The sequence below is a fragment of the Rousettus aegyptiacus genome, unplaced genomic scaffold (genome assembly GCF_014176215.1).
Source record: "Rousettus aegyptiacus isolate mRouAeg1 unplaced genomic scaffold, mRouAeg1.p scaffold_m13_p_3, whole genome shotgun sequence".
Classification (NCBI taxonomy): Eukaryota; Metazoa; Chordata; class Mammalia; order Chiroptera; family Pteropodidae; genus Rousettus; species Rousettus aegyptiacus.
The window spans coordinates 83,287,358-83,315,185 of record NW_023416306.1 but is presented as its reverse complement, the minus strand read 5'-3'; the positions used below and the strand labels follow the sequence as shown (position 1 = coordinate 83,315,185).

The 27,828-nt window shown below is 34.2% G+C and overlaps 1 protein-coding gene across 10 annotated transcripts in view; it reads left to right on the top strand.

Annotated features, from left to right (window-relative positions):
- NEO1 (neogenin 1) overlaps positions 1 to 27,828 on the top strand; it is a 218,253-nt gene that overhangs the window by 60,599 nt on the left and 129,826 nt on the right. For all 10 annotated transcript variants that reach the window (XM_036218360.1, XM_036218355.1, XM_036218358.1 and 7 more), the window contains exons 2-4: positions 12,177 to 12,494; positions 17,703 to 17,978; positions 20,856 to 21,009. In XM_036218360.1, coding sequence (XP_036074253.1) covers positions 12,177 to 12,494; positions 17,703 to 17,978; positions 20,856 to 21,009 — 748 coding nt within the window. The remainder of the gene's footprint in view (positions 1 to 12,176; positions 12,495 to 17,702; positions 17,979 to 20,855; positions 21,010 to 27,828) is intronic.

Below are 27,828 nucleotides of genomic sequence, written 5' to 3'. Positions count from 1 at the left end.
GTAAAAGAAAAGAAAGCTCAGATCTTCTTTATTTGCCAATCTCTGCTCTACCTTTTCCAGTCAAACTTTTTGAAAATGGTCTTTCTACCCTTGCTTCTCAGATTTTGTTTGTGGACTTGCAGAATTAACATCACCTTTCTATATGTTAGAAATGTAGACTCTCAGGCCTCACTCTAGAACTATTGAATCAGAATCTGAATTTTAACAGGATTCAAACGGGTGACTGGTATGCACAGTAAAATTTGAGAAGTGCTGTTCTGCATTTCACAGGCTTTCTTCATGTTCTACCTTGTTCCTGAGCGCACTGTATTCTGGCATCTGTCTTCACTACTACACTAAATGTGTTCTTGCCTAGGTCATCAGTGACCTCAGTATATATTAAATGAATGAGTATCTATATTTTACTCTCAGTAGTTAATCCTCCTTGAAACATTCCTTTGGCTCCTGGAATGCCATGTTCTCTTGTCCTCAGACCTCTGTGACTTTTGCAGGCCTTTTCTCTGCCTTTATCTTAAAAGTTGGTGTTCTGCAGAATCTGGTCCTCAGCTTTCTTCAGATTTTATAATTCTTAGTCTATCTCATTTTCTCTAGTAACTTCAGTTTCAACACGTATCTCCATCCTGAATATCTACTGAACTCCAAACTTGTGTGTCCTCCACATCTGCGTTTCTTAATCATCTTAAACTCTCCATGTCGATAGCAGACACCATGATCTCCCCCATTGTGTCCTCGTAGTGACTGGCACCTCCATCCAGCCATTGTCCAAGCCAGAAACTTGTCAGTCATTTTTGACTCCTCCGTCACCCTTACTTTACATCCACTTAGCCTCACTTCCACATTTAACCCTTCTCCAAGGCTTACTGATTTGCCTCTTCCACCACCACCTTGTTTCTAGGCCTTTGCACATGCTGTTCCTTTGACTAGATACATTCTGCTCTTCACTGGCTAGCTCTTACTCCTCTCTCAGGTTTCATGTCAGTAATCACATTTTGCATGAATTTTCTCCCTGACTCTCTAGTCCAGTTCTCTTAACTCTGTGCACCTTGCAGAATTAGCATACCCGTTTTTGGCTTCTACCACATTGTTTTTGTTGTATTTATGTAAGCTATGTTTGTATTGTGTATATGAGGGTAGGTACTAGTGTCTTATTGTAACTTAAGTGTTTAACATTCTTTCATTCAACAAATATTTATTGAGCACCCATTATAGATGTGAGGCAGGGTTCCTGCTCTCATCAAACTTGTATTATGGGGATAGGAGTGGGTTAGGTGGAGTGAGAAACAAATAACAGAAGGAAAATTTTTTGTTTTTATACATAGTAGATTCTTAGTAATATTTTTTAAAGAATCAGTGTATAAATATTTATTTTCAAGAGCCTATGAAGTCTAGAAATTTTTGACGTTATTGTTACTTAATTATGCTCTTGAAACTCTGCTGTCTAAAATGTAGTACCTTTTTAGACCTAGTGATCTGTGGTAATTAGGTTGTTATTCAGGGCCTTTCACTCTGCCTAATCTTAGTTTTATTTTATGTGGTTTCCCTGAGCAAAGGCAAGGTGGTCAAAGACTGTTAGAGGCACACTTTAGAAATAGCAATGAGAAGGGATGTTTCACTTCAAAAATGAAAAAAATAAATTGATAAGTTATGTTAAGGAGGATATATATGTTCATTGTTTTTTTTTTTTATAAAGATCAAGACCTAGATCCTAAAATTAGAAAATTTTTTTAAATAGCTAACATATAGGTTAAGTTATCTCAAATTGGCAAAATATTTGGAACACTTTTAAAATTCTCTGTCACTTCATTAATTTCTCTTTATATGAATATGTACTATTAAATCTATTTTAAAATCTTATATACCCAGAATGTTATTTTTTAATTGCAAGCATCACAAATTTTAACTAACTTAATTTTTTTTTTTTTAATTTTAACTTAAGCAAAAAAAAAGAATTTATTGGAATGATGTGGGGTAGCTTAAATGATCAATGGAAAAGCTAAAGAATCAACAGTGTCCACTGTTTTGTTTAAACAAAAGAGATTATTTTTCTGTAAATTATAACTTCTGGGGAATATAATTAATTTCACCAGTCTGAATTTTTTTGAGTCCTTATGCCTAAGTAGATGCTATGCGTTGCATAGTTTCTATTATATTGTAATTGTTTAGACAGTCAACAACCCAATTCATTGTTTTTCTCTCAATATTTTAATATTGCAAAAATATCTAGGAATAAGGACGTTATCCTATATAACAGTACCATTAATCACATCTAAGAAAATTAAAATTAATTCAATATTATCTAATATATTCTAAATTTACCCAATTATTTCCTATTTTTTTTTTTTTTTTTTTTTTTTTTGTCGCCAGGACCCAAGAAAAAGTTCGCTTATTGCATTTGTTTCTCTTTCTTTAGACTCTTCATTTCTCTTGCCTTTGTTTTTCATGACATTGACTCCTTCTTGAAGAGTTCAGGGCAGTCGTGTTATTGAATGTCTTACATTCTGGATTTGTGTAATTTCTTCATTCTTACATTTAGGTTAAACACTTTCAGTGAGAGTATTACAATGCTTCTTACTGCAGCCCATTAGGATGTATGTGATGTCAGGTTGTCTCATTACTGGTAATACTGAATTTCATTACTTAGGTAAGGTGGTGGCCGCCGGATCTGTCCATTATGAAGGTACATTTCCTCCTTTGCAATTAATAAGTAATTTGTGGATGATACACTGATTTGTGTGACTTTTCTTTTTTCGGAAACATTTCTCCCAGTGCTTTGAATATTCATCAGTAATTAATTGATTATTACTACAAGTTTTAATTAAAAGCTTCTAAAAAGACATTTCTGAATAGGTGTTAGAGAGAGTGAGTGCTGATAGTTGCTTATAATCCTTTGTTACTATTTAGATGGTAGACCAATTTGTATTTGACATCCAGAAAGAGCTTTGCTTTGACCCTCACATCTGCTGTCATGATTCATAATCTTTTACCCTTTGAAGAAACAATGAAACTTTTTTTCTTTAGGAAGAACTTGTTTTAAAGCCTGTTAAGAAAGAATTGCATGGTCTAGTGCAGCACTGTCCAATAGAAATATAAAAGTACAAGCCGCACACAATTTAAAATTTTCTATGTATCATGTTAGAAAAGTAAAAAGAAACAGGTGGAATTAATTTTAATAATATATTTCATTTAAAAGAGTATATCCAAAACATTTAAATGTGTAATCAGTATAAAAATTGTTAATGAGGTATTTTATATTGTGTGTGTGTGTTTATGTACATGTGTACACTAAATCTTCTAAACTGGTGTGTATTTTATGTTTAAAGCAAATTTTAATTTAGATGAGTCACATTTCAGATTTTCAATAGCCACATGTCTCTAAGTGGCTATTGTATTGGATAGTGCAGATTTAGTGGTCATGATATTAGGCACATGTGAGTCAGACTAACTTAGTTCAAATCTTACCTCTCCATAGCTAACTTCATGATTCTGAGAAAATTATTAATTCTCTTTGTGGCTCAGTTTTCTTATTGGAAATGAGGATAATAATTCCTGCCACTAGAGTTGGGAGATTAAAAGAATTAATACAGATAAAGCACTAGAACAGTGTCTGGCACATAGTAACTGTTCAGTAAATGTTGACTGTTATTATTATACCCTAAGACTTGGTCCCATAATTCCCATTCTGTCTTAGAAGTATTATTATGTTTTGTTAGAGAAGCTAGGACTGGACCTTGGATCCCTTCACTTGTTTTATATCTTGTTTCTTATCCTCAGTCTCTTGCTTTACCTCTTTATGGTGACATAATAAACCAATGAGATGAATTAGATTTTCCAGGACAGTTTTGTTATCAAGTCTTCTTTTCTTTTGTTACTATAATTCATTGAAATGAAATGGAAAACCCGACAGCTTTGCAAATATGAATGAGTTAATGAAATATTTATCATTATTATTTTAAAAACCCCAAAAGATTGCAAAAGATTGAGGGCTACAGTAGACTGGGTTGTTGCCTTTATCTTTGTAAACCTGCAAATACTTTTCAACCACAGAAGCCTATGTATATAATTGTAGCAGTAATACAGAACATTAACATATGAAGTAGAAGTGATCTTGAATATTTATGCTTATAGTATGTCCAGTTCAGAGTTATTTAGAATATTTCAAATTGGATAACTATCCATATTATATAGGTCAAAGTAATTATAGATAATGGAAAAGAAAGAAGTATTGAAGTTTTGCAGAGAAGATATCCTGTTTAAAAAGAACTTGACAGTTTACCGTGATAAAACATTTTGTACTCAGAATACTAGTAAAGTATTGCCTATGATAGAAAAAGATGACACTACTTAACAATCAAAGAAGTATTGAATCACAGTGTAAAACAGTGGCATGATTCAGATCTTTAGATTGCACCTCTGGGTTAATTTTCACATTATATTATCACTGAGTCCATATTTTCATCATACAATATAAAAAAACGGAACTGAAAAATACTCTTGTTTAGAAATTCAGAAGACTTTGCGTCATGTATTGGGTGAAATGTCTTACTTGTAGAAGAGTCTTCTGGCCACAAATAACAAAAAGTTGCTTATAAGATGTTTTCATGAAAGTTCTATATAGTTAATGTGAAATTTCTTACATTTTTCTCATCTAGCAAAATGAAAAATGACTGATTCAAATTTCCTCCTATTTTAAGCTGAAATATAAATATTGCTAATATTGCTGGTATGTGAGGCTATTTTTAACATACTTTTTCTAAGAATTGTTTTAGAGAATTTCCAGGTAACTGTTCAGAACATCGGTAATGTTGTTTGCAGCTTAATCAGATTATACCACTTTTCTTGCTGATTGTGTAGAAATTATAAAATGTTAATTATGACATTTTCAAAAGTAATATTAAAACATTTTTACAAAGGACATTTCTGAAATCATCTGAATATAAAATTTTTGAGACTGAGGCTGATCTTCCAAAAAACAGTAGAGATGTAATGTTCTGCAAAGTCTCTATGAATCATTAACACTTAATTCCATCTTGGCCTAGTCAGCTTTCTGACCTGTAGGATCCTGAAAAGGATACAAAAAATAAACAAGCAAAACACAAAAACAAACCAGTATACAAATAGCAAGTAGCAATGACAAACTAGGGCCATTTGAATATTCTCTTGTAGTCTAGCCTTCCAGTGGGGAAGCTAGGCCTTAAATACAGACAAAATTAATTGCTGAGAAGAGCCCATGAAGGACAGAATAGAAGACCAGGAGCTTTTCAGAGATGGTTTTCAGAGAAGATTTCTGTGAAAGTGACAGTTGGGTTGAAACATGAAGGATGAGAAGAAGCTAGCCATGTAATGGAAGAGTGGGTGCAGAGTGAGTGTTGAGGGGGAGGGGACAGCAAATGCAGACTTTAATGTGGGAAAACATGGCTTGTTCAAGACATTGCAAAATGTGGCCAGAGTTTATTGAGTTAGAGGGAGTGTGATGTGAGATTAGGTTGTGGAGAGAGAGGAACCAGATCCTATAGCCCATTTGAATGCTGTGGATTTGGCTTTTATGTTAGCTATAGTGGGAAGCTGTTGAAAGATGAGGGAAGATGATCATACTTGGGTTTCAAGATCACTTAACATTATTTTACATGTAATTATCAAATGTAATTAAAAGTAAAAAACATTTATGCATAACAATTTCTAAATGTGATTGGTGAAAACTAAGATGCTAGATATTAGTGATTTGGGGGCAAAATTGTAGGCTTTTGTACTATGAGTAGTTACTATTTACTGACGACCTGTTATCTGTCAAGCAATGAGGCAGGCGCTTTATACATATCTTCACAGAAATTTCCTCAAAAGGAAGGCATTATTTTTCCTATTTTATAGGGGAGAAAAACTTAAACACAGAGAAATAAACTAGTATAGCAGAGTTAGGATTTAAAACCATGTCTTCCTGACTTCATTTGCCAAGTTTTTTTTTTTTTTTTCACCGTAGCTGTGTTTTGGGGGGAAGGAGGAAAAGGAGAAGGCTGAAAATTGAGGATAAAGAAAGCACTTTTATAATAAATGCTTATTGAATGAATCAATTCAGATATTTTTCATTTTGGGCAATGCTTGGGAAGGTAGATGCTGTAAATTAGAACAAACAATCTATTTTTTCTATTAGGACATTATCCTGAAAAAGAATTTCGGATCCAGGTTTGATTAGAAGTTGACATTTGCTGTTTTTATGGTATATCTGTACCATAAAAATTTTTGAAAGCATGTATGTATATCATACAATTTAAATAATTCATATGATAACAGCTAACACTTATGAAATCCTCAGGAAAGGAATTCTGCATGCTGAGTAGATACAGTTTTTGGAGGAATTAGGTGTGCAGGGCGGAAAGAGGCTTGCACTCTGGAGCTGGGAGCGCTAATTGTTATGTAGCAAAACAGCATGGAAAACATTTGTTAACACGTAAGTGTTGCCTGTTCTTTTTCGATAACAAAAATATATTTTGTTGGGCTCTTTGTAAAATTATTTTAACTTTCAAGTTTTTAAACTTTTTAATTATACATTGAGAACTTGAAACAAGAAAGCCTGAGATATGTGGTGACTGATAGTGGACACCAAAAGATCAGGAGGAATGAAATGTAGGATTTAGAGACTGGTTGGGACAGGTTGGTTCAAAGTAACATTATTAAGGAATAAGAGAAATATGAAGTCCTTTGATATTAGTCTCTTAGCTTATAACGAAGAGATAATTTTCTTAGTATGAGTAACATTATAGAGAATGCTAGTATTTGTAGATGTTTACAATGCTTATTTATTCTGTCCTGCATTTCTGCTACGATCAAACTTTGAATCTCTTTGGGCAATAAGGCAGATTTTATTTTATTTTATTTTATTATTGCCAATATTCAAATACTGTACATCTTTTTTTACTTTGGCCACACAATTGAGTTGTGCAGTGAATGATATGATTTGTTGATATTTGAGGGTGGGGGGATTACGACGGAAATAAGTTCCTTGTGGCTATTTTCTTTTCATAATATGCAGTTCTATCAAGAAGTGTGAAATAGTCTATCAAAAGCTGAGGAATGGTCTGTCAAGAAGTGAGAGCTGTTCCATTAAGAAGTGAGAAATTTGCAGAGACCTGGGAATGTTGAAGAGATCGGACAGGATCGTTAAGCCTGTTTCAGAATAACTTGTATAGTCATAGTAAACTAAAATTAAGCAAACTTAAGTGAATAGAGAATCAGGACCCTGGTAAGATGTTAGGACAGTTTTTTTTTTTACAAAGTCAGCCAAGAAGTGAGTGTCTGTAACTCTTCGACTGTGACAAAGGAAAAGTGGTCCAAGAAAATGGTGATAGATCTTTTAAAAAATAATCTTGTTTACATCAAGGAATTGTTCACTGATAACAACAAAACATTTTTTTGTTATTAAAAGAAAAAAGATGACAAGAATGCATAAGCAATTATTCTTATTAAAAATGTAAACAATAAAAAAATCCATGGTGTAAAAAAGACTCGCTGTATGCGCTACATCAGCAGCTCAATTCCATTCCTCTCCCTTGGAGAAAGAACAGTTTACTGTTGAGTGTTTATTCTTCTAGACTTTTTCCTATGTATTTACATTTAAAGTTATGCATACACACATATATATGTATGCATATATATTTTAATGTAAGCAGTACTATAAAGTACATACTTTGAAATTTGAAAAATTTTTGTATAACATGAACATATATCTTTACAATCTTTCAACCTCAGGATATGAATATACTCCAGACTTTTCATATTGTCCCCTTCCTGTGTAAACTATATATAAGTCAAAATAGCTTTTTTTTCCTGCTTAAATAAATAGTAGTACTTCCTACATGAAATATTCAGACAATACCAAAGGTGAATGAAAAAAAATAAAGATCAACTGAAATCCCGAACCCTGAGATAGTAATCATTTTGGTGACTTAGTTTTTTAAATGTATCCTTTTAGGATACATGTACCCAAGTGTAAATAAACATATACTCACATCTACCACATAAATATGTATAATATTTATAAATGAGTACACACAAGCTTATTTTTATCACACAATTATTCTAAATGTGCTTGGGTATTTTTATCTCCTTTTCTCACTCTCACCCCAGCTTCCTCCCATTCTTACTCTCCCAATTACCATGGTGACAGCCTGGTACACACTTTCTCACCTTTCTCAATGTCCATACAATCATGTGCCTATGAAATTATGTAATTTACACTTGTCTGCATTGTTCATTTTTCACAGAACCCAATCTAGACTAATTGAAACATAGTTCACTCATTTTTTGCTGGCTTAAATATCCTAAGGCAGGAATTGGTGAACTACAATGTACAGCCTGGTTTTGTAAATAAAGTTTTATTGGAACACAGCTTCACCCATTTTTCTATTGAGTAGTGTGACCTTTTAAATTCGTTATCTGTTTTATGTAATTTATTTTCCCTCAATCTTATCTGTCTTTTTGCTTTGTTATATTTTGCCGTAAACGTTTCTTTTAAAAAAATTTTTTTTTTAATTTAAATGGAATGAAATGAAGCCTATATCTTTTTCAGCTTTGAGGTTCTCTATTTTGATTTAAAAGATTGCCTAACTTCAGGGTTATCCCTTTATTTCCCTAAAATTTTTATTATGGAATTTTTTCATAGGTCTGAAATGTGTGTGTGTGTGTGTGTGTGTGTGGCATCAGTGTACTGTGGTTAAGATCACAGACTCTGGTTCCATTTACTGCCTCTGTTCCCCCAGACAAGTTACAGTATTCTTCTCTTAACTGGGAATGATAGTAGTATCAATGTTAAAACAGTGGTTACTATGTGGAGAATGTTTAGAACTCTCAGTTTGGATACATATGAAACTCATGTTCTGGGTAGGCATCTCATTTTTCTCCTATATGGATAACCAGTTGTCCTTGTACTGAGTAGTTTATTCTTTAACTCAATTGATGTAAAATGCCATTTCTGTATATATTAAGTTTCCAAATACACATAACTCTATTTTGGGGCTCTCTAGCCTGTTATGTGGCTCTGTTTATTCCTGTTTCAGAGCCAGAGTAGCTTAATTACTGTAGTTTTCTAAATACTGATGTGTGCATTCCCTTTACTTTGTTCTTCTAAATTATTGTGGCTCTTCTTGGCTTTCTTTGCTCTTCTATATAGTTTTTAAAAAATGCATCAAAATTTACAAAAACACTGTTCGTTAATAAGCTTCATCATGGAAGAGAGTGATATTGGGTGGTTTTGGAATGGAACCTGTGGTCTCATTAATTTAAGCAGTGGAAGTTTTTAGAAGTTGTCTGGTTATATAATTTAAAGATTACTACCATTCACTGTGCTAGGTGGGCTTTGGGAATATAGTGAATAAAAACACTGTAGAAAGATAGATTGTAAGTCTGTAGTTTCCACACTATACCCAGAAATACCTCAGAGAACTCCCCAGGCATATTTCAGATTTTCTAGGGAAACATACCAACATCTGTTGGACACCATGCAAACTTCTAGGCCAGGGTAGTTCACAGTTTTAACTTTGGACTGTGCTTCCTTCATTTTGATGCTGTGATATCTTTGTGAAATTGGATTTTTGATTGTTGCCGTGATGAAAAGCAAGTACCATGCAAAATCATTGTGGAACAGGAAATGAGAATGGTAGTGTCCAATCCGATTTCAAGGTTTGAGAAGTTGTGCAATGCCCAGTAGGTTCACACATACCATCATAATTTACTTGTGGTTATTTAAAAATGAAATTAAAATATTTTTAAATTTATGTGTATTATTTCAAAAGGGTACTAACTTGTTAATGCAAAATATTTATCATTTGTTTGAACCTATTAAATAGAACTGTTATGTATTCATTTTAGCATAGGGAATTTGTGGAAAAAAAAAAAAACTGAGAAAATAAGGGCACTAAGAGCCGAGAAAGTTGAAGAACCTCTCTCCCTTAACAAAGTATTACAAATATTTAAACATTAAGAACATTTGAAGTACTACGTATGTACTGTATGCCATGCCTGCTTATAACTGGGCAAAAAGCATTTTTGAGAAAGTAATGTTTAAGCTGAGCTTCAAGTTGAAGACTAAGGATTACTTGGAGAAGGGAGGTGGTGGGAATAGCTTGTTTGAGAAGAGGCCAGGAGCTCTGGGGGACTGATCTTAGAGGGCAGCAGGCCTTAGAGGGTGAGGGTGATACAAGATCAAGGTGGAGCTGGGACGCAGGCAGAGGCCAGGTCACAGTGACTGCAAGTTCATTTAAGGAGTTCTTTTAGATCGTCTTGTAAAAGGCAGTGTCAAGCCTTTGAGGGATTTTAAGTGAAGAGAGACTATCTTACTGTACTGCTTGCTTACTGTGAGGGAATAAAATACAAAGGTACTATACATAAATATTTAAGTAGCACTGTATTCAAAGTAATATAGAGTGGATGTTTTCTCTAAAATTTTGAAATGCCTTGATTTTCAAAGGCATTTGTAAATTTGCCTGTGAGTGATTTTTTTTTTTCTTAATTTTTTGAACACATGTACTCTTGTTCAACTTGGTTGATATTGATACGGACTTTTCAAATGAAATTAACTCAAGCAAAATAGAATGTTAAACTGTAAAACATTTACATTGGTATAATTTTTTTTCAAATGGCAAAAACAATTTTCTCAATTTCAGAATTACATGTTTTATTAATACATTTAATAAAATATTTTAAGTTAATTCAGATATTTTATTGCCAATTCAATACATTTATCTATTTTAAGTTTATGAGTTATTTAAATCTGGGTGGTGTACAAAAGATTTAATACTTCTACAGGAAAAGTAGAAAAGTGTTTTCTCTTATTTTAGCTATCATTTTGTTCTGCTGTGAAGTTTGTATTTTGATTTATTTCACTATAGTGCCAGTAAATTAATGCAACATTTTATAGTAATAAGCAAGTTACTGCAGGTTACTTCAGAAAAATTTCTAAGCTCATTTTCAGGAGTTTTAAAACTGGAAGAATTAACTTCATATTCAAATGGGGATGAAAATCCCCCTTGTGCTGTTTGGGAAAGCATGATTGGTCTGTTTGTAATTTACTTATTGTAAGTGTTGAAAATGTTAAAACAAGTGAATATTATTTTCTTCCCTCTGCCAGTGTGTTTTGTATTTATTTAGAACCATTCTTTACTGTGCATTAAGAATTAGTGTCATCCTTTAATTCATAATGTAAATAAGTTACAAAGATAGGGCAGTGTAGATATATTTGAAAAACAATATTTCATTTATTGGCCTAAACCTCACTGATTGTTCACATGAAGAAATCCAGTTATAACTCGAGTTGTTCACTAGGTAATTGGTCAGTAGTTTTCTTGAAGAAAAGAGATAAAGCTTTAAGATGGAAAGCTCGCTCTGGCTTAGAATATAAGATTTATATCAAATATTTTCTTTAAATTATGTTCTCTTCGTGCTCAAAGAGCTAACCAAGTACTTAGAAAAATTAAACTGATTCCTATTGTGCTCTTTACACTCGAATTAATTCTAGAAGACTAAATGGAAACCACATAAGTACTAGTATAAAACAAGGCTGACTTTTTAAATAATCTTATGATAAGATTTTTTAATGTATAACAGATTTAATATTATGGAGTTAAAATTTTTTTTCTTATGACAAAAATAATAGTCAAAATGTAAAAAAGAATATTTGTAAAACATGATAACTGTACCCAGAGTTTGCTTTTAAGTCAATAGGATGAATAATCCACTAGAAAAATGGACAAATTATATATATAGTGAATTTATGAAATACAGCCTGTAAACATAGAAAAGATGCCTTATTACAAAGAATCATTTCAATTTTATGCCTCCATTATGTTTCATAGAACATTTTGCTTTAAATACAATGATTTTAAATATTAATAAATCCCATTGTAGGGTTTGAAATAAAGCTTTTATTAGGTATTCCTACTCTCTTGCATGAGTTGATTTTCTCAGCTAGCATGGTCTTTTTTCCTAATGTTCTAAATCAGTCAAATTTTGACTTCCTAGTAAAAATAACTTTTATTTATTAGATATCGTAGTGAAATGACTGTATTTATGTAGCATACCCAAAAAACATAACCACTTATGAATAATTTTTGGACATATTATATTTTCATAAATAAATTGTAGAATGAAATTTTGCTTAACTTTGTTCTTTTTCTTTATTATTTTTGTAGGATCCAGCATTCGAACATTCACTCCATTTTATTTCCTGGTGGAACCAGTGGATACACTCTCAGTTAGAGGCTCTTCTGTTATATTAAATTGTTCAGCGTATTCTGAGCCTTCTCCAAAAATTGAATGGAAAAAAGATGGAACCTTTTTAAACTTAGTTTCAGATGATCGTCGCCAGCTTCTCCCTGATGGGTCTTTATTTATCAGCAATGTGGTGCATTCCAAACACAATAAACCTGATGAAGGTTATTACCAATGTGTGGCTACTGTCGAGAGTCTTGGAACTATTGTCAGCAGAACAGCCAAACTTACAGTAGCAGGTAAGTTTTGTTATTTATTTGTATTTTCAATGTTTTATAAAGGGTAAATCTTGATAAAAGCAGCATTATCCTAGAATTTTCATTTAACCGGTGATAGGGATACACCCATTTAACAAGTATCAGTTGAGCATGTATTATGTAGGGCTTGCTTGGTGTTGTGGGGAATAAATAAGCATTTTCCCACTTTCTGATGATTTAGATAGCTTAAGGATGCTATCAGAAGTACTGAACTTGGAAATGACAGAGGACAGTGTAGGAAAATTGAGTCATTTTGATTGTTAACTTTTATCCAGTGTAACCATTTATTATGGGTTTGTAAAACTTGCAGTATAGCCAGAATCTTGGTTCCTTTATACCCGAACCAAGGAAATGACAGTTAATTGAATAATTTATTTAAAAATCTGTAGGATATATAAAGGTGTGAAGGACAAAGTTTTAAAGAGAGAAACATTCATTTCCTTTTACAGCATACTTATTTGAAGAATGATGGAAAGTGTAGGAAAAATTAAGGCTCTTGAAGTAAGATCTGGTTTCTGAGTCATATTTGTTTTGTAGTAGACACTGGTGTTCCTCAGTGTTTCTTCATTTGAATACCAGATTAAGTAGTTAATTTTTGTTAAGGTTCACATTGTCCAAAATGGTATTATCTTTAGTTCTTATATTTTATACTCACCTTGGTGAAATGTTAACATGTGAAAAAAAAGTATAACTAGCTTCTCATTTCATTTCCACTCCTAGGTCATGCTCCCCATCTCGTGCTCATTCATTCAGAATATGCTGGCTCTTTTTCTCTTTGGAGCCAAGCGCTCAAAGTTGAATTAGTGTGTGATGTAAAGCCACTGCAGTTATTCCATAATCACAGACTGAGGTTGGGAAAGTGAAAAAAGAATTAAATCAGTCCTTTTGACAATTTGCCTTTTCTCTTTTTTCTCCTTTTAAAAATTTATTTGCCAGGCTTTCTCCAACATATTTATAAGTTAGCGTTATGACTTCCCCTATAATGTCACTTAGGTCAGCTGCTGTTTATCATTTATGTTCTTAAACTGGGCTTTAATTTTGACTACTTGCGCTCAGCTGTCCCCACATCCAGTCACCAAATCCAGTGAATTCTTGCTTCCTAATTTCTCTGTACTTGATCCATATTCTCTCTCCCAAGGCTATTCTTTGTCATCTCTCACCATAGCCTTGTAACTGCTGCCTCATTCTTTTCCTCCTCCAATCTGTTCTCTTTCTCACCCTTACCTGGCTCTCCAGTAACGACATCAGGTTAATGTCTAAACTCTTTAACAGGCCTTTGAGTCCTTTTATGAGCGGGCTTCCACTTCTCTAGCTTCATTTCTTATCACTGCACCCTGCCCCCTGCCTCCATCACTACTTTCATTCTCTGCCTCTGGCTTTTGCTCATGGCTTCCCCACTGCCTGTTAAGTCTGTCCACTTTTCTTTTCTTTCTTCTCCTCTACTAGGTTTGTCTATTCTTCCTATTAGCTTTCATATTTATTAGGAATTGTTTTTCGACCTAATATTTAAGTAAATAGGCAGTTTTAATACAAGATGATAAATTCTTTGGCTGCAGGCAAGATTCTATAGGAGAGCTGTTTAACCTGCTCTTGGCCTACGTATCAGGAGGAAATAATGTTCAAGCTAAGAGACAAATAGGAGTTATTTTTAATAGTTACATGGTATTTATTACATAGATACACTGTGAGTTATCTAAAGAGTTCCTTTTTTATGAACAGTTAATAGATAAAAAATTGTTTGCTGTTATAGGCAATACTATAGTGAACAACTTTTTGCAAATCTTTATTTCTATAGACTAGATCACTAGACTTAGTAATTCTACTAATTGCTGGACTATAGGGTATACTTTGTATGTGTTTGTATAATTTAAAAATATAGCACTGGACTGCTTGGCAGTTCCTTCAAAATCTTAATCAGCCATACAGTTACCAAATGATTGAGCAATTCCATTCTTGGGTATCTGATACTCAAGAGAAATGAAAAGATATGTTCATAGAACAATATGTACATGAATGTTTATAGCAGCATTGTTCATAATAGCCAGAAAGTGGAAACAGCATATATCCATTAAGTGAAGAACAGATAACCAAAATGTGATATGTTCATGCATAGAATATTATTTGGCAATAAAGAGGAATGAAGTTCCAATATGTACTGCAGCATGGATAAGCCTTAAAAGCATTATGTTAAGTGAAAGAAGCCAGTCACAAAAGACCACATGTCATATGGCTTCATATATATGAAATATCCAGAGTAGGCAAATATATAGAACCAAAAAGTTAGATTGGTGATTTTCTGAGGGGATTAAAAGCATGGGGATGGGGTGGGAAGAGGGAAGGTATGGGGAATGACTGCAAGTGACTACAAGGTTTTTTAGGGGGATGATGAAGATGTTCTAAAATCGGATTATAGTGATGATTGCACAGTTCTACATATACTAAGACCATTGAATTGTGTACTTTAAATGGAAACTTTACAGTATATAAATGGTATGTCAATAAAACTATTTTTTAATAAAAAGGGTACTGCCAACTAAAAGACTATCGGTTGGAGTTCTTTGATTGCAAGCAGTAGAAACTGATTCCGGCCAGTCAAGCAAGAAGGAGAATTTTTGAAAGAACACATAGAATTAAATATGAGAGGTCTTTTTCTCTGGATCTCATTTCTCCACAGCATAAAATTGTTTTACTGCCTCGGCTATAGGTGTTTTGTGCTCAACGGTGGGGAACCGGGTGGTCTAAATACAGACATTATCAATTCCTTCTTGGCAGCCCCATTCCCACTCTCTTTTTTCCTGCAGTTCTCCAGAGGCAGCAGGACAAACTGGCCTCCTGCTTGTTGAGCACAGGACGTTGCAGCATCTTCTGAATCGCTGTCATTTACTGTTTCCTCCATCTGCTTTCTCTGTTCATGAACTCTTTGAAATTTCTTGTCTGCCAGTTCCCCGTATGTTGTTGTGGATTTATAAATTACTCATTTTCATAAGACCTAAGAAGGGAGAATATTTTGACTTTTAAAAAATAGAACTAGCTCTTGGTTTTATATCAGATTCCTTTTTTCCCTTTTGTTAGTTTCTGTGCTTATCTTTTTTTCCTTTCTTCTTATTTCTTGGTTTCTGAAAAGTAGATATTTGATTAATTTATCTTTATTTCTTTTCTCCAAAAATCATTTTGAAACAAAAAATAACAAAAAATTTGTAGCACAGCTAGATGAACTGTAAATGTGTATACAATATATTGGTTAGATGTTTATATAGTTTATAAAACAATCCCCCTGATTACTCTGTCACCCATCTGGCTCTACACATAGCCGTTACATTACTGCTGACTGCATTCCCAATGCCATGCTCCCCATCCCCAAGACTGTCTCAACCCTTCACCCTTTTCTCCCTTTGTTAGTCTTTAAAGAAAGATTTTATTGTATTCTGCGCATGTCAGTCACTTTTAGATATTATTAATAATAATAGTAGCTATGTTTGTTGAGTATTTGCCAGGCAAAATGCTATATATGAATTATTTGTTAAGTGTTTAACCTTTTTAATAACCCTATGAGACCTGTTACTGTTATAATTTTACTGATGGAGAAATTAAGGCTTAGAGGTTGAGTAACTTGCTGGTGTCACAGTCATGAAGTTGTGGAGCTGGGATTTGGATTCAGATTACATGACTCCAGAACTCATACTCTCAACCACTGTGTTTGGTGGCATCTATAATTTATGACTGCATTTCGTGGATAATATTTTATTTTAAAATAATTTCAAATTTATGGAATCATTGCAAGAATTAAGAATCTCATTATAGTCTTCACTCAGATTATCTGATTAACATTTTACCTAATCTGATTTATCATCACCCTCCCCCCCCAATATTCACATACCCAAATAAATTTTTTCTGAATGGTATCCTGAACCATTAAGATTAATTTGTAGACGTTACTCCTACCTAAATACTTCCATGTATGTTTTCTAAAAGCAAAGACATTCTCCTAGATAACCATCCATCAATTTTAGGAAATTAACCTTAATACAATACTACCATTTAATCCATAGATACCATTCATATTTCACTGGTTATATCAACATTCTTAATAGCAAAAGAACAAAATCAGAAACTTACACCCTTTTCTTTCTGGTCCAGGAGTACATGTTTTACTTAGTAATTGTATCTCTTTAGACTCTTTCAATCTCAAACCGTTCTTCCTTTTCCTTGTCTCATTTTGAGTTTTCTGATTCTCCCCTAAGAATAGATTCAGGTTTTACATTTTGGGGAGGAACATCACAGAAGCGAAGGTGTGTTCTTAATGCATCATAACAGAAAGCATGTGATGTTTTGTTATTACTGGTGATGTTAACTTTCATTACTTAGTTAAGATGGTTTATGCTGTGTTTCTGCACTGTAAAGTTAATAAGTATTTTGTACTTTTATTAATTTTGGGAAGAGATAATTTAATACTCTGTAAATATCCTATTCCTCATTCAACTTTCACCTATTAGTTTTAGCATTTATTCATGATTCTTTCCTGCATTAATTATCATTATCTCAGATTTAGCCAGAGGAATCTCAGTTTGACTTCTGTGTCCTTTTGATATATCCGTATTGTTCTTTGGGTACTTCCTTACCTCCTGTCATAAGACATTCCAGGTTCATCTTGTGCTTTCCCTATTCCATTCCTAGAGTCCATTTCTGCAAGGAGCATTATAGAATGGTAATTAGAAATCAAGATTGGGTTATCATATGTACTCATTACCACTGGAGTGGCATTGATTCTGGACTGTTTCTGAACAGAACTAAGATATGTATATGTGTAATCACTGTGTATGAAATGTATATATATTTCACACACATGCATTTATATCTATATATATCTATAATTATGTAATTATATAAAACTAGATGTTTATACTGATAACTCTATTCTAGTTCAATACCATGGATTTACTCTATCCTTCTGCTATTTCATATATGTACCTTTCTTCTCTATGAGGAGTCTGACTCCCAAGTGTCCCTAGTACATTTACTTGTTTGATCTGTAATCCTCTATGTCGTCAATTTTCCAACTCATGGACCTATTTCTTGACCCCGGTTCCACCATGCATCTGGCCACATGGGCTGACTTGCTTCTGGTCCCCATGACTACATTTTAAAGTAATATTTAATTATATATATTTCTTCTTTTCTTTTCTTGTCCAGGTCTTCCAAGATTTGCCAGCCAACCAGAACCTTCTTCAGTTTATGCTGGGAACAGTGCAATTCTGAATTGTGAAGTTAACGCAGATTTGGCCCTATTTGTGAGATGGGAACAAAACAGGCAGCCTCTTCTTCTGGATGATAGAGTTATCAAACTTCCAAGTGGAACACTGGTTATTAGCAACATAACTGAAGGAGATGGGGGGCTTTATCGCTGCATAGTTGAAAGTGGTGGGCCGCCAAAATACAGTGATGAAGCTGAATTAAAAGTTCTTTCAGGTATTAATTTATTATCAGAACTGATGGTTTTATGTTTATTGATGGGTAAAAATTGTTCTGTTAGAGTTTTTAAAATAAATACTGTTAAATAGTGTGGTGTGGTATATTAATGTCAGCATAAGGAGTCTGTTTCTTACAAAAAGGGTAAAGAAGAAAACATATCAGAAAGATCCAGTGAATGAATTTATCAGTAAAAATTTATCAAGCTCTTAAGTTTATTCAGTATGTATAGCATTCTTCTTGGCAAAATAAACATTAGCTCTGTGTCTTTTGTCAAGCCTCCCCACAATAGGATAATTATTGTCATTCTGTTACTTCCCTGGAATAGGATAGTTTTTATGGTAGGTCTTTTTACTGGTAAAAATCTGAGACTCACTCAGGCTAGTTCCTATAAGGGACAGGCGGAGTGGTAACTGTTAAAACAGCAGCTCTCGAGACACTGCTAAGCAAGAGTTGTTGGATCTTTATAATACAACTCCTGCCCTCAATTTTAATGTAAACTCAGCTCTTCTTTCTGTCTTTCCTTCTTTTTCTGGATTCTCACTCTCTCTGCTCCGAATGGCTTTCCTCATAATGTGTTTTGTGTATCTTTTCTTAAATGTGTAACTTCTTACTCATAACTTCCTCTCACTTGCAGCTCTTCATAATCCCTCCAGCCTCTTGATATTTCATGACCTTTCAGCTTCTTTTCCCACTACTAGGTGCCTGATTCCACATTTCTTATTTTAAATGTGAGTTTATGACTATAACTCAACCACCCGCACATTGTGTGGGCAGAATTTTTATGTGTGGATAACTACATAGGTTCATTTTTAGCCCATGGATGGATTGGCTTGCAAAGTGAGACCAATATGATGAACTGTTATTCTTGAGAGTGTTTCTGATGAGCCTTAAACTAATTTTTTTAATACAGATATTTTCCTTCTCATCATCATCTTTACCATTGCCATTTCTATCCCAATGTATTCTCAGCTCAGGAGCCACAGTTATCTTTTAAATGTATATCAGATCGTGCCATATATTTGCTCAGAACATCCTAATGGTTTCCCATCTCAAAGTAAATGTTAAGGTCTTTGGCTCGTTTGGCTTTATATAATCTTAATTCCACCTCCCTCCCCCATCTGTCTTCTATCTCATACTTTTCTTTCCCTCTGTGATTGTGGCCCCCTTATATTTCTAGAACACTACAAACATGCTCTTGCCTTAGGGCCTTTCTACTTGCTGATTTTTCTGCCTGGAATCCTCTTCATATATCTGCCTGACTCACTGTCTTTTTGCTGGAATATGATTATCAGTGAAGTCTTCCTTGACCATTGTTTAAAACAATAATTTCCCGTTCCCCCCACTCCCTGGTGCTTTTTCCCTCCCCCTTCATTTTACTTTAGAACATAGCACCATCTGACATTACATCTTTTATTTGTTGTTTCTCTCCCTGTTAGTATGTAAGCTCAACAAAGGCAGGGAATTTTGTCTGATGCCAGAGTGGTAACTGGCATATAGAGGCCAATAAATATTTGTTCAAATTTGTTTCTATCAAAATTCAGTTAAATCTAGGTAAATAATTCAAGGGTAAAACAAAAGAGAGATTGAACTATTGCCATATAGCAGTGTCTTCCAGCCTACTTCTTGACTTGCTTCACCATGACAGAGGTCATATTTCTTCCCTATACCCAGGTAGCATTCGAGCAAATCCTCTAAGTCAGATCCAGGGAAACAAGCTTCCCAGTGTCAAAGAATGAGCTGTCACTCAGTATCTGCAACAAAAATAAAGTACTGCATATCTTATTTACTTAGTGAGGGAGAGCTATGCTTATGAAGTATAATCGTCTTGAATAATACAAACTGCCAATCTATGGAATTTTGGGGAAGACATTGTTTTTGGTGTGTTGGTTACAAGGCACAGGTGTGTTGATGTCATCCATACAAGTATGTTTTATGGTTGGTTACAGAGGGAAGAACAGGTTCATGTTAGCCTTAGAAGCAAGAGATTCTGTTGCTGAATGGCTGACTTTTAAAGCCTGAGGCTGTCACTGATAAATTGGCTTTCAAAGGCAGGTTCACTGAAGAGAGTTGTCCTCACTGATCTCCTAATGTTTACTTGTTACCATGGTTACATAACTGTCACTATTTGGTTACACAAGTTTAAAGCCAGCTGTGATGATGGTTACTATGGCTATAGAACATCTTTCTTTTCCTAGGAGTATGGGGACTGGAGTCACATCTCTTTACATGAGGACCATCTTTTTTCTCCAGAACCTAACACTAGAAATATCACCCTCAATACATAAGAGAACTCTATCTTTTGCCATAAGGGTGTGACTTTTTCATGTGGCCATAAAGGGCAGCCGTACAAAGTGAACACATATATAGTGGTAGCCTGATAGTTGCACCATTATAAAATCAAAGGATTGACAGACTAAGTGAACAGATTAAAGAGATGAAACTCAGAAAGATTTTCAGAAGTAACACACAGATATAGGGAAGGAAAGAAAACCTCTTATGATATCCCTGTGAGTGGGGAGGATGCTGCTAAAAGCTTGCTCAGTCTTTTCTCTACTTGTACCACTTTTTCCTATCTTTTAAAGTGAAGGCAATTCTTGTCAAATCTCCCTTAGTTAACTAGTAAGCACATTGAAGAGAGGAGCTATAACTTAACTTTCTTTAAGGCCCCTAGAGAGCCTAGCACAATGCTTTGCACATAGACATTATTTAGGAAATGTTTGCTAATTTAAATGGAATTTTCTTTTGTCATTTTTCCTTAAAATATTTATTATATAAAGCCACACAGACCAAGTAGGAGTTTGCCATTCTTCATCATTAAAGTGGTAAAGTGCTTTCTTAGTCATTCTTTTATTTAAACAATTTTTTTCTTTTTAGATCCTGAGATCACAGCAAACTTGGTATTTTTGAAGCAGCCTTCTTCCTTAGTCAGAGTCATTGGTCAGAGTGCAGTATTGCCGTGTGTTGCTTCGGGACTTCCTATTCCAACCATTAGATGGATGAAAAATGAGGAGGCACTTGACACAGAAAGGTAATGTTGTCTGCCCAAAAGCCATTTTCAGCCTTAGCTTGAGACTTGGTCTAATCTTATTTGGGACTATCAATTAATTTAAAAAAAAAAAAGATTATTTACTTTATTTTTAAAACATCATTTATCATCCTTAAAATGTTTATATGCTATATGTGATTAGGATATTTAAAGAAAAAATGCTCTCAAAATATGGAGGAATAATTATTCCATTTGTTCTTTCTGAGCTGCACTATACTTAACTTAAGGGCTTGGGACTTCCTTACTTTATTGCAAGAGTTTCTGGTCCTGACAGGCCTGAGACTCCTTACTCTCTCGTATGCGTTTTTTTGATAGTAGTTTTTTCTTTACTCAAACATCCTTTTGTTTTTGCCTTTTAAAAATAATACCAGCCTTCTTCTATGATCACAAATTCTTCATCTTCCACAACAGCCTCTTCTGTTATCTGTCCCATCTCCCTCATTACTTCTTTATGGTCTGGATACTTTTATCAGTTGTATTCTGACAAGAGAACTGAGGTGGTGGTGATGGAGGTTAGATATACTGTGTTTCCAAAACAGGCTGTCTTGTGCATTGTAAGGTGTTAAGTATATCCCTGGCCTCTACCCACTCGATGCCAGTAAGCACTCCCAAGTTGTGACAACCAAATATGTTTTTAGAAATTGCCAGATGACCCTTGGGGGAAAAAATCATCCCTAGTTGAGAACCACTATTCTAAAGCAGTGCTGTCCAATAAAGATATGATGCAAGCCATATATATAATTTAAAATTTTCTGTAGGTGCATAAGAAGAGTGAGAAGTACATGTGCAATACTAAATACAATAATAATTTATGCAATGTACCAGTTAAAGTGAAAGTAGTGCTCCCAAAATAATAAAGTGTGTGTTTAGCACAGCTTCAGCTTTTACATTTAAATAAAAATTAAATGAAAAATTCAGATCCTCAGGCATTCTGCCACATTTCAAGTGTCAGTAGCCACATGTGGCTAGTAGCTGTCCATTAGGACAGAGCATGTCTAGAGTTTCTCAATTGAATTTTACAAAGTAAGCAAACAATCTTAATTTGTTTAGTAACCAAAACATAGAAAGGAATATCTAGTTAGCCTGATGATCAACCTTCAGTGATCAATGGGGATAATAGAATACAAGCAGATTTTTTCTCACATGTTCCATTAGCAAAACTGATGGTATCATTTCCAACATCACCTAATTTCTTTCTTAACACCCATCCTGTAACTTCTTCTACCTTTATTTTAATTTGTTTCTTCCCACTCCTTCCCAGCTAAATATGCAAAGAATTTATAAACCAGGGAATTTTTTTTTTTAACATGCCAACAAATACAAGGAACATTAAAATGGGAGATAAAAATTTCAAGGCCTTAGAGAAGAAATTTTTATTGGTTACGTGTTAGAACAAAATCTTAGGAATAGGAAAGCTGAAATAAATTATTTCAAAACCTTTAACATTTTATCATACAAGGACATTTTGAAAGTGTATAAAATATAGAAGTTTGCTTTCTTATATAAGAAAAGTGAGGATTTCTGTGATTCTCATTTGTTTATTTAATAATTATTCAACAGATATTTATTGAATACTGATTATGTTAGGTACTGTGCTAGGTACTAGGAATAGAGGAGTGAACCAAATAGAGTTTTTGCTTTTAAAGGACCTCGTATTCTAGTGGGGAAGAGTCAGTCATCAAATAAACATAAAAAATTTCAGTTTATGTTAAGTGCCGTGAAGAACATTAAGCAAAGTATGTCATCGGTGCCAGGAGAGGTACACGTGGGATTGCTACTTTATGAAGTGTGTTAGAGCATTGTTCTCTTAGTAGAGTGATTCTCAGCCAGGGGTCTAGTTGGGTCAGGGGTATAGAAATTATGGTAAGAATATTACATATCTTCCTTTTATGTTACATCAAATTGTTATATTTGATTTTATTCAGAGATATTTCTGAGGGGAAATGTGTTTTAATTAAGTCAAATGTGGATATATATCATGGCTTGTAAGATTCCTCTGAATTTTAAGGATAAATCAAGAGACTTTTAAGATTGAGTAGACTGTTTTCTACCTTGATTTCTCTAAGTTTCTTCATACTCAGATCATGGGGTAGAGAAGTCTGAGAAGCATTGCTTGATATAGCACTGTCACAGGAAGATTCAGAAGAACGTAAGAGTAGGACAGTGTTGGCATTGTTCACATTGGTATTTCCAGACCCTAGTACGGTGCTTGGCACGTAATGGGGTAGGAAGAGTGGTGACCCATGTATTCTGGTTGAATGCCTGAATGTAGTATAGGAAAATGTAAGTGGAACACAAAAATGCTTCTGGTTAGATATAAGTAGTTACTCAAAATATCAGCCAGAGCCTTATGAGCTGTGTACATGGACCTTAGTTAATTGTTTAGACTCTAAATTAGAAAGAAATTTAAAAATTGAAAGAAAAAAGTAGCTAGAGATCCAGATAGCACTGGGCTGGCTTTCGTAGAAAATCTTAAATTATTAGACATCTTTCTTTGTTACTAATTGTAAGACATCTTTACAAATGAATATTTTAAAACATTACCATAGCTTTTATAAATGTCTTAAAAATTAATATAGTTACTTAATCTTTGGATCAAATTTGTTCAGATTAATACCAAACATAGCTGAAGGGGTGGTGGTTGTGGAAATGTATCCCATTCATTGAGTAGTTTTATTTTAAAAGGAGAGAATCCAGAAAATACAAATGCTGAAGTACAAGGTGATTGACAGCAAAATGTGATTTAGTAATCAAATAATGTTATGTTTTAGTGGAATGGTAGATCAGAATCAAGCCACAAAAGAACAGGTTATTGTTATAAAAATGCTTAATGTTATTATAATAGTAGAAAAATTAGATTTAAAAAACAAGTGGAGGACTTCCTTCCTAGGGAGATGGAATAGATGTATTTTTTCCTGTTCTTCCTGATAAATACAACTAGAAACCATGGAAATTATGTATACAACAAACATAAAAAGACTCTGAAAGATGGAGAAAGATTGACTGGCTAGGGACCTTGGCACCCAAGGGAAGACATGATGGTGAGTTCCCTGAGCTTTCTTTTTGCCTCTTGGAAAAATACCAACAGACACATACAAAAAAGCTCTAACAAAAGTTTGTTCTTTCTAGCCACAGGACCGGGAAAGGGGCAGCCTAGCAAGACAAAAACTGTTAGACTGTAATCAGTCTTATTCCATCCAAACACCGCAGAAGAAATTGGCCCCACCGTCCCCTATGCTAGCGGAGACCAAGTAGGAAACCTAGACTTCCATCCTCACTTTGTTGTAATGAGATATCTCACCCTCCTTGCTGTATGGTGTCAGAAGCTAAGTAGGGAGCCAGAGTTTTTATCCCAACCAGGCTTTATCAGTGGAGACCACATGGGGAAGCCTAGACTTCTATCCCACCCTACAGAAAGAGACACTTCTTCTCTTCCCTACTGGGGTGGTGTCAAAGGAGGCCTAGTGGAGAGTCAGAACTTTCACCACTCTGTAGTATTGATCTCCCCACCCCCACCTCAGCATCAGTGGATGTCATGTGGGAAACAGTAATGAGGCAGTTTTGCTGCACCCAGCCAGGGGCAGTATAATTGGAGGCCCAATAGGGAGCCGGAACTCCCAACCCTGCTAAGGAGTAATGAGGAAGGTCCCCACCCTGGCCCTTTAGGGATTAATGGAGTGGGGAACCTGGACTTCTACCTCTACCTGATAGTGATGAGGTGGTACCTCCTCTTTCCTCTTCTAGAGCGGTGTCAGAAGAAGCCATCTAAAACAAAAGGCTTAGTGAGATCCAGGGTCTCAACATAATACCCCAGATATCCAGATTTCAATTGAAAATCACTTATCACACTAAGAAACAGGAAAATCTCAAATGAGAAAAGACAACCAGTAGATGCCACCATTGAAGTGATAGGTTTTAGAATTATTTGACAGTGATTTTAAAGCAATTATTATAAAAATGCTACAATGAGCACTTATGAGCGCACTCGAAGTAAATGAAAAAAAAAAATAGAATATTTCAGCAAAGAATAGAAAGTCTCATATAGAAAATTTAAAGAAAAACAAAATGGAAAATTTAGAACCTAGACAGGAACCAAAATAAAAAGGCTCAGTAGATCAGCTCAGCACCAGATTAAGTAGGACAAAGGAAAGAATCAGTGAACTAGAAGATACAAATGATCAGTATTATGACTAAAATAGGGATGCCACTACAGATCCTACAGACATCAAAAGGATAATAAGGGAATACTATAAACATAGAAATTTGACAATTTAAACAAATCATTTCCTCCAAAATGTAAATACCATATCTAACCCAATATGAAATAATTTGAATAGCCTTCTAACTTTTAAAAAAATTGAATTTGTAATTTTAAAACTCCTCAAAAAGAAGTCTTAAGGTCGACATAGTTTCACTAGAGAATTCTACCAACATTTAAAGAAGTTTTAACATCAATCTTATATGGTCCCTTTAGAAAATAGAAGGAATTAAAACTAGTATTACCCTGATACCAAAACTAGACAAAGACAGTACAAAAAATGGAAAACTACAGACTAGTATCCCCAAACCAATAAACAGAATTCTTAAAATATTAGCAAATAGAATTAAGCAGTATATTAAAAGTTATGTATACCATGACCAACCAAGTAAGGTTTATTCCAGGGATTGCAAGGCTGGCTTAATGTTCCAAAATTAATGTAATCCACCCTATTAACAAACTAAAGAAAAAAACCTTCATGATCAAATTAATTAATAGAGAAAAGGCATTTGACAAAATTTAATGCTCATTCATTCATTATTTTTGAAAAAGCCCTCAGAAAAATAATTAAAAACATTTTCTAAAAAGAATCCTACAGCTAACATTATGTTAACGGTGAAAGACAGTACTTTCCCCTTAAGATCAGGAATCAGTTTAGGAAGTTCACTGTCACAGTGCTGGAAATTCTTACTAGTTCAATAAGGCAAGAAAAAGAAAAGGCACACAGATCAGAAAGGGAGAACTAAAACAGTTCCTATCTGCAGAGGCTGTTTGTCGACATAGAAAATCCAAGGAATCCATAAAAAGCTCTTAGAACTAAGACATGAGTTCATCAAGATTTCAAGATAAAATAACAGATATCAGTTGTATATCTGTTTATTAGCAGTGAACATGTGAACACTAAAATTACAAATATAATAGCATCTACATTCACTCACACAAAAATGAAATACTTAGGTGTAAATCTAACAAAACCTATTAGATTTATATGTTAAAAACTGTGAAATGCTAATGAAAGAAATCAAGATCTAAATGGAGAGACATACTGTGTCCATGAGTTGGAAAACTCAACATTGCAAAGATGTCAGTTCTCTTCAAATTAATACATAGATTAACTCAATTCCTGTCAAAATCCCAGCAAGATTTTCCATATAGACAAGATTATCCTAAAATTTATATGGAAAAGTAAAAGAATTAGAATAGTTAAAACAGGGTTTTAAGCGAGGAGAGTCAGTTTACCTGATTTCAAGACTTACTGTATAGTTACAGTAATGAAGAGTTGGGCATTTTTGTAGGCCTAAACAAAAGTGCCCAACTAAACTTTGACAAAGATGCAAAAGCTGTTCAGTGGAAGACGTATAGCCTAGCCTTTTAGACAAATGCCGCTGGAACAGTTAGACACCCAGCCATAGACAAAAAACCCCTCAATCTAAGTCTCATATCTCATATAAAAAATTAACTCAAAATGGAATGTGGACCTAAATGTAAAATGCAGAATGGAATTTTAGAAAAGAAATATAGAAAATCAGAATCTAGGGCTAGGCAAAGAGTTCTTGGATTTGACACTAAAGGCACAATCCATAAAAGGAAAAATTGAAAATTGAATTTCATCTAAATTAAAAAAAAATCGCTTCATGGAAGACCCCGTTAAGAGGATAAAAAGGTAAATACATTGTGGGAGAAAACATTTGCAAACCTGTCTAACAAAGGACTAGTATCTAAAAAGTGTAAAGATCTCTCAAAACTCAACAGTAAAAAAAAACGTATAACCCAATTGGACCATGGACAAAAGGCATGAGTAGATGTTTCACTGAAAAAGATACAGATGGCAAATAAGCACAAGAAAAGTTGTTTAGCATCATTAGCCATCAGAGAAATGCAGACTAAAATTGCAGTGTGATATCACTACATACCTGTTGAATAGCTAAAATTTTTAAAAGGGCAGTAACACCAAATGCTGTCAAGGCTGTGGAGAAACGGGATCACTGGTGTGAAATGGTACGGCCACTCTGAAAAACTGGCAGTTTCTTAAAAACACTTAACGTGTGCAACTGCCATATGACCTAACATTTACACTCTTGGGTATTTATTTATCCCTCAGAAATGAACTTATGTTCACACAAAAATCTGTCCATGTGCCATTATGGTAACTTTATTCATGATAGCACCAAACTAGAAAAAACTCAGATGACCCTCACTGAGTGAATGATTAAACTATAGTATATCCATACTGTGGAATACTGGTAAGTAGTAAAAGGAATGAATTACTGATATATGCAATAACCTGGATGACTCTCCAGAGAATTATGCTGAATAGAAATAACCAGTCCCCAAAATTTACATACTGCATGATTCTGTTTACATAACATTCTTCTTGAAATGACAAATTTACTGAAATGGAGAACAGATTACTGCTTGCCAGAGGATGATGAGGAGGTGAGAGTGGAAGGGAGGTGGGCGAGGCTGTAAAAGGGCAGTGCGAGGCAGTGGTGATGGACATGTCAGTATCCTGGTTTTATAGCATGTTACCACTAGGGGAAACT